The sequence below is a fragment of the Solanum stenotomum genome, unplaced genomic scaffold (assembly GCF_019186545.1).
Source record: "Solanum stenotomum isolate F172 unplaced genomic scaffold, ASM1918654v1 scaffold14230, whole genome shotgun sequence".
Lineage (NCBI taxonomy): Eukaryota > Viridiplantae > Streptophyta > Magnoliopsida > Solanales > Solanaceae > Solanum > Solanum stenotomum.
This window is the reverse complement of record NW_026022946.1, coordinates 10,392-18,055: the sequence shown is the minus strand read 5'-3', so window position 1 is coordinate 18,055 and position 7,664 is coordinate 10,392. Positions and strand designations below refer to the sequence as shown.

The 7,664-nt window shown below is 35.7% G+C and overlaps 1 protein-coding gene across 2 annotated transcripts; it reads right to left on the bottom strand.

The window, feature by feature from the left end:
• Positions 1 to 1,184: 1,184 nt before the first annotated feature.
• LOC125850137 (uncharacterized) lies at positions 1,185 to 7,350 on the bottom strand. Of its 2 annotated transcripts, none has more exons than XM_049530029.1 (4): positions 6,638 to 7,350; positions 4,089 to 4,531; positions 2,703 to 2,958; positions 1,185 to 1,570 (listed from the first exon to the last, which is right to left on the bottom strand). In XM_049530029.1, the coding sequence occupies exons 1-4, from the start codon at positions 7,278 to 7,280 to the stop codon at positions 1,452 to 1,454; spliced, it is 1,461 nt and encodes a 486-aa protein (XP_049385986.1). In that variant the 5' UTR covers positions 7,281 to 7,350; the 3' UTR covers positions 1,185 to 1,451. The 2 variants fall into 2 exon arrangements, with proteins under 2 accessions (XP_049385986.1, XP_049385987.1); XM_049530030.1 differs by having other exon boundaries at positions 2,715 to 2,958; positions 6,638 to 7,348.
• Between the last annotated feature and the right edge of the window lie 314 nt (positions 7,351 to 7,664).

The following is a 7,664-nucleotide window of genomic DNA, read 5'->3' as shown; positions in this document are numbered from 1 at the left end:
ATACTAGACAATGTTTTTCAATTTGCTTAAAACCTTTATGGGTAAAATTAGTGATGGAAAGTAGAAAAGAGTTAACGGTCACAAATATATATGAACTATTATTTGTTCTCAAGTTTCATACTTTAGCTATCTGTTATTTTATTTTCCTACCTGAAATGTCACCATCATTTATGTAGAAAAAGAGGAACAATTAATAATTGTTATGTATTTTAATACATATATAGATGATGATAATTTAAATTGAAAAAAAAAAACCTATCGTTAGAATGTAAAACTCGAAAAAGAAAAAGTAATTTGACCATTATTTTACCCTACACAAATATAAAAAGAAAAAAATTCTCTAGTAATTTGATTTTCAAAAGAGAGCAAAGAGGGACAATTTTTAAATTTACCACCATTGCTTGGAGACCAACTTCTCTAAAAGCACATGCAAATTCAGTACTTTTTATTTTATTTATAATATATTTAAACATAATTGTCAGTAGAATAATAAAATAATACCAATACAAGAAAACAAAAAGTCAACTAATATTTCAGAAATCCTTATGGCAATCAAGAAAATGCTTGACCCAAGAGGACAATAAAAGAGAGGTAACAAGTCAATCAAGAATCATCCTACTGAAAAAGTTTTGGACACAAGAAAACCAATCAATTTACAAAATAAATTATTCAAATATTTGACTTGACACGAAATTTAAGAAAAAAACATAAACCTCTGAACTTGTAATAAACAATTTGTTTGGCAACGAAACCAGAGCGTGTAAAGCCAAATTCTTTAACCTAACAACAATGAAATGAGAAGATGAGGTGCCGGCATCCGCACCCCTACTTAACAAGGTATCAAAGGTTTTGGGCACATAGCTTTCCTCACCCCTCTGAGTGGAGCATATGCTATTGGAAATCGAGCTTGAAATTCTCACCTTTAAATGAAAATTTAGCGTAAACTAGAAATAAAATGTGTCATATCAAGACATAAGGAATTATAATTTATAGTATAGTTCAATATTAGGATGAAAAGACTACAAAAAACAGTGCTTATACAGTACCTACTACAGTATTGCTCATAGTAATTTCCATCTTTTCAAACTTTTTCCTTTTTCCCTTTTTCTGTAGGTGATTCTGGACAATAGTTTCTTGTAGGGGACTGTTTTTGTGATGTTATACAAAAAATGGCCCACAGATTCTAGAAAATAAACTTATCAGATGATTGCACTATCAACTATATTTTCTTCACTAAGGTACAATCCAACAGTTTCATCTTTGTGAACCATCATATTTTAATGTACAGAAAGCTCGGTGCACAAAATAATTCGTATTAGCAGGGTCCGGGGAAGGGCCGTGCCTCAAGAGGTACAATGTAGACAACCTACCCTAATGCAAACATTAGTGACTGCTTACACGATCACACAGAGACAACTTTATCGACTTCATATGTTAGTACTTAATAATACTCAAAAGATCATTGATCTTTTCATCCCAACTATTGATTTTCCTGATTCAGGTCTAATTTTCTTCTCTTGATCCCCACCACCAATGATCTCATCTTCCATTTTGCCGTCAGTTTCTTCATCTGGAGAAGCAACTCAGAAATTATTAATAGTATCATAATTCCCAAAAAGAAAAATGAAGTCCAAAGGGGACATAGTTGACAATATAGCTATGTTGCTAGGTTTCTCCAAAAACATTGCCGCCACGCTGTCGGGTCCCCCAAAAATGCACTACTTTTGGAGGATCCGACACATGCTCGTCAACATTTTTGAAGAATCTAAGCAACATAGCAATACAGTATGATGCTAAAGCCAATTTGTTCCTTGCTTTTCTGCTTTAGGATTGAGAGTCAACCTCAACTAATTTAGAATCGAGACCTAAGTTGCTCGAACTTGGGTGTGGGTGTCTGATACGGGTGTGGATCTAGAGGTCGGATCTATCATGATCTAATTTTTAAGATTCGGGGATATGGATCCATGTATGGATACGGGTGCGGGGATTCGCCTAAAAATAATTAAAATATCTAAAAATAGAGTTATAAAACATAAATTATGAGATATTACGTAAAGAACTCGAGGAGAATCCTGGAAGGAGATTAAAAGAAACAGAGTGACATAGAAATTTTTATATAAAAGATATTCCATTTTCTTCAATTTCACCTTAACTTTTGTATTGATTATAGAAATCACTAAAACTGTCCCGACTTTCCCCATCGATTTTGGTCAAAGTACCCAAAATCGGTTGACCAAATCGGACACGGATCCCACACCCACACCCATGTCGTGTCGACACGGGACCAAAAGTGAAGAGTCCAAGCAACTTAGATCGAGACATAGTTGTTCCTATAGTTGTTTTTTTTTTTTTTTTGAGAAAGGTAACATTATAGTTGTTTTCTTTATACTCCTTTGATATGTCGTTTAACGATTGGCATATCCAACTAAATTATTTGGTTAATTAATCACAAGGGATACAACAACAACAACATACATATCGCATCCAGTGAAATACCACAAGTGGGATTTGGAGATGGTAGGATGTATGCAGACCTTACCCCTACCTTTGTGGGGTAGAGAGGTTGTTTCCGATATTAATCATAAGGGATATTCCTTAAAACAAGTATAAACAATGATAGGCCTTCTTAGTATACATCTAGATTTATGAGGGGCATTAGTTAGTACTTATTATACTTTGGCACGAAAGAGAAGTAGTGATACCTGAAGCATTACCTAGAGAAAATTCAGTAAGACGTCGGTCACAATCCTTGAGTGCTTGGAGCTCAGCTTCTTTCTCGTGGAGTTTCGAGTGAGTTTGGCGAAGCTCAGACTCTAACTCCACTATCTGGCCTTCTTGTTGTTCAATGAGCAGATGACAAAGCTTTTGATCCAGTTCAGATGGCAATACTCCACTGCATTGATAAGTTTCTGCATTGCGGTCATCAGCTTGGTTAAATTCTTTCTCCAGAAAGTCATCCTGTGCAGCAAAAGTCAATAGTAACAGATGAAACATTAGTTCGTGAAGCGGAACTAGACGATGGAAAATCTTGTGTTATCGACATTTGCTTGTTCTGCATTTAGCTAATTGGTTAGATGTTGGAGTTTCAATGATAGGTCTAAATCAGAGAACAAAATGTTCCATGAACTTTACTACCTCAAAATGTGCGAACACAAATATTCCTAGTGATATAAAAAAAGTACCAGCACGGCCATCTATAGTTGCAATTAAATTCGATTAAGATATTTAGGCAATTATGAGAATGATAATCAACTTTACTAGTGTAAGAGAAGAAATCCACTTGATTTGTTGTAACATGGATTCATCCTTGTTATGGAGCACATTGGGACTTCCTGGAGCCAATCAAGATTTAGTAGGGCCCCAATGTAGGTACCGTACACCGGATGAGAAACCAAAAAGAGAAATGGATTCATCATAGCCATGAGGGGCTGTCCAACCATTTCTAGTTAGAAAAAGTCCAAACAACCTAACCTAAGAATAACTTCCAATTTTTGTTTGTGCTTATGAGACTATTTTATCCAAATTCATGGTACCTCTTAACAAGAATAACATAATGAATTGATATCCATTTGGATTCACCAATTGCAAATACTACTCTTTTCAGATATCACATCGTTTTAGTCCAAACGCCTACTAAGTTACTACATGATAAGTAAAAAAACTATACCGTTTATCTGACCCTATCACAATTTGGTTAGTCAAAAATTACCCTTTGACTATGAATTTTACAAACAATTTTTACACTTTTTATGTTCATGAATTATGACTTAGAATAATTTCTGAACATGTTAATTTTAAATAGAAACTTAAGGAACAGTTCTAATTCATACCGCATCACTCTTTCTGGATCAAGGCATTAGTATTGATTTGTATATAACACCATATTACTTGCATCAAGATGATGCTGAAAAGATTCTTAATAGAATTTGTTTTGAATGGACCCAACGAAAATGTACTCATTAACAAATATAGGTAAATTATTAAGAAGTTGGGAAACTACCAAATTGTAGTGAAAACACAGAGAGATGGAAAAGATAAGCAGGGTAGTCAAGATCATATAGAGGAAATTTATTACACAATGAGCTCACCTGACAAGGATCTCTTCCTCCATTCAAATCCATATCTTCTGTAGCACACCATGGAAGCTTTAGTAACTCGGATTCAAGCTCAGCTTCCAGCTGATCCATTTCCATAACCTCAGGTTGTGGCTCTTCTGTAACGACACTGCTTGCACATTCACCTTCCTCAGCCACTTGAAGATCTAGTGCTCTATAAATATTCCTGTTCTCATTGTTACTCTCAGCAATCGCATGTATTCTACATTCTCTATTATTCTTTTCATCTATGTCGCCTTCATTCTTCGAAGCACACAGGTTATGTGCAACTTTTTTCCTAGAAAGTTCAGCTTTTAATTCCTCTACAGCTTTTGCAGTTTCATCCATGGTAGTGTTGAGCCTATTGATCTCGGATTTCCCAGCTGACATCATACACATCATTCCAATTCCGAGTCCATAACCAAAAAAAGAATTACCTGGACAATGTAAGGCACATTAAGCAAGGGAATCTAAAAAATGCATAGGGCAGCAAATTATATATAGGTTCACGGTTCACCGCAACTTAAGATAACAGATAACGTTCACTCCAATAAGATTATCAAAGTAAGATACACAACCAGAAATTTTTGAACTAAACAGGAAGAGTAATTATTCTTTCACGTCATCAAGTCCGACCAATGGATAGTAGTAGTATGCATCGAGCTTATTAAGAACTGTTGTTTCTTTTACATTGATAATGTTAACTATTTCCGCTGTCAATGTTCTTCTTTTCTATGATATTTTCATCTCAGCTTCTTAATTCTTGTATTTTCCAAACCTGTTTTGTAAAATGTTTTTTCTTGAACCGAGGGTCTATTGGAAACAACCCCTCAAAGGTTGGGGTAAGGTCTATGTACACCTCACTTGTGGAAACACACTGGGAATGATATTGTTGTAGTTGTAGTTTGCATCGAGCCATGACAGGATACCAGCTGACCAGAGAAAGTAAATACAGTGATGAAAGACAGTTCCATAAGTGGCATTCTATACTAATTGTCTCGTTCCCACCCTTCAATGCACCCATCCCCACTCTTCCCCCATTGCCCCCATCCCTACCATCCCACACCCCCGTCCGACAACCCCATCCGCTATATTGTTTGCCTAGATTACATGTAAATGACTTGTGATAATATATTTGCTTACTTACCAAGCACAGAAAGATAAGTAAGCACACTGCTTATACTGCTTATTTTCCAAGAAAACATTTTCCTTCATACCAAACACACCCTAAGATATTCTTCTTTTATTAACACAATAATTTTCTGTAACAATGACCAAAAGACCTAAACAGTATAAGGCTCTCTTTCAATTAGCAATCTGAAAATCCCGAAAGCAGATCCAAATGGATGCATACTTGTTCTGCACTTTCATTGGTATAAGTTGAAACCTAGCAATGTTTGACAATATATAGTTTTGCTCTCAACATGAGAGAGCCAATGTTTTGGAGCTTTACATTTATGGGGATCTGGCATCTTACTGCTTAACTCCACAATCAGGTGAAAAGTTGTTTTGATTCCACCAGCAGCTGACCGAGCTATTTAATGGAAAAAAAGATGGTGTCCGGTTAATGTATCAAAATGCAGATTATCATCATCTCTATGGTACTACTGGTCAGACTCAGACTCTTTTAACACAGGTCACGATAAAACCTTGCCAACCCCATTCAAAATAAAAAGAAAGGCATAGAAGACGAATAGGAGAGCAGATCACATAGCTAAAACATAAATTGCACATTTTGTAAATTTAATATATTGCAAAAGTAACATTATCAGTATCTATGATGACTATGCTAAACAATGTACAGAAGCTACTCTGCTGATGCCCCATTGCACTAGTGTAACTCTTCTCTCAAAATTTTGCTAAAGGTAAATAAATAGTCATACTACTAGTGTTGAGAATAATTAATTAATAAAAGTGGGGTCTCTCTAACAACTTAAGCTTTTAGATGAGATGGTCACACACTTCGACAACTAGAAGCCGCCATTCTTTAGCTTCAGGCCCCAATATTCTTTTAAATACCTTCGAACGTGATGAATATAAGACGGTTGAACACCTCTCCATATGATTATGAAAGTTGCAATTCCAATTTGAGTTTTTTCACATCCTTTTTTTTATTTTTTTTGGTTTGCCACCTAGTGTCTGGTATCCACATTAGAGCCCAGCTAAATTCAAATTTGTACCCGGAAGTCCCACATTGGGAGTAAAGCGCTTCCTTGTACATTAGAGCCTAACTAAATTCGGATCCGCACCGGAAAGTCCCACATTGGGGGTAAACCGCTCCCTAACAGCAACTCCATACCTATGCAAGACTAATTTTCTACTTTCATTCCATAACAAACACAGTTATCAACCAACACATTCAAAATTAGAGTGTCATGATGTTTCTATGAACAAAAGATAGTGGACTTGAGAGCAACATTAGCTAAATGAGAAATTGTGATCCACAATTAAATTGAAACACAGTCCCTACCAAAGCATACTATTGCATTAAAGTGACAGAAAAGAAAATGTACAATATATATATAATATTTTAGAAAGTTTACCTTTGGAAGCACAAGAATCACATTTCCCTGAAGGAACTTTATTAGTTCTCCTCTTCTTTAAACAAACATAAAATCTCTTCCCATTCCTTCTCTTCCTCTGATCCAACCTAACCAATTCCTTTTCACCACTCCTCACATTTCCACATTTTCCCCCTAATTTCCCACCACTTTTTCCCTTCCACTCCATCACATTTCCTTTGGTCTTTTTAGAACCTTCCACATTTTTCTTCCTCAAATTCCTAAACCCCATTTCAGAACCAGAAGCACTTGAAAACCTAAAAATTGACCCATCAGAAAACCCCTCACTCTTTTCTTGAATGCTACAGCCAAGACTACACACAAAGTTTGAATCTTTATGCTGAAAGGGAGTGTTAAACCCTTCTGGATCAAAGGGTTTATCAAAATTACTGATAAAGATTGAATCTTTATGCCCTTGTGGGTTAAAGGGTTTATCACAAATACTGGTAAAGATTGAATCTTTATGCTGAAAGGAAGTCATAAACTCTTCTGGATCATTGAGTTTATCACATTTACTGTCACTTTCAGTGGAACCAGAGATGGGTTCAGTGGCATTTTGGTTAAAGATTTTCTTGGCTAAAAAACCAGATCCTGCTGCTGCTGCAACTACTAAAGCTGGCCACATTTGGGTGTTTTTCTCTCTCAAGATTTTAGACAAGGGGTTTAAGATTTTGAACAAAAACAGAAACTAGAGAGATCACATTCAAAAATTGCTAGTAAATGTTGTTGCAGTTCATAATAATAACTAGGTGAAAGTGACAAGCTTTGAATTTTGTCTATGTGACATGTGGTGGCGGGTGGGGGTAGGGGGTATACGTGGCTTCTCATATAAAGTTTGCTCACGTGCTTCCCGCTTTCTGATAATTTTTTCAATTTTGTGGTCTTTGGTCTTTTAGAAGGCCTAAAGATGGAGATTTTGGGCCAATTTACAAACAATCCATTAAGAAAACCTCTCTCGTGGGCATGGTACGGTAGATATAGAATATTATGGTGAAATTGAAATATTTGA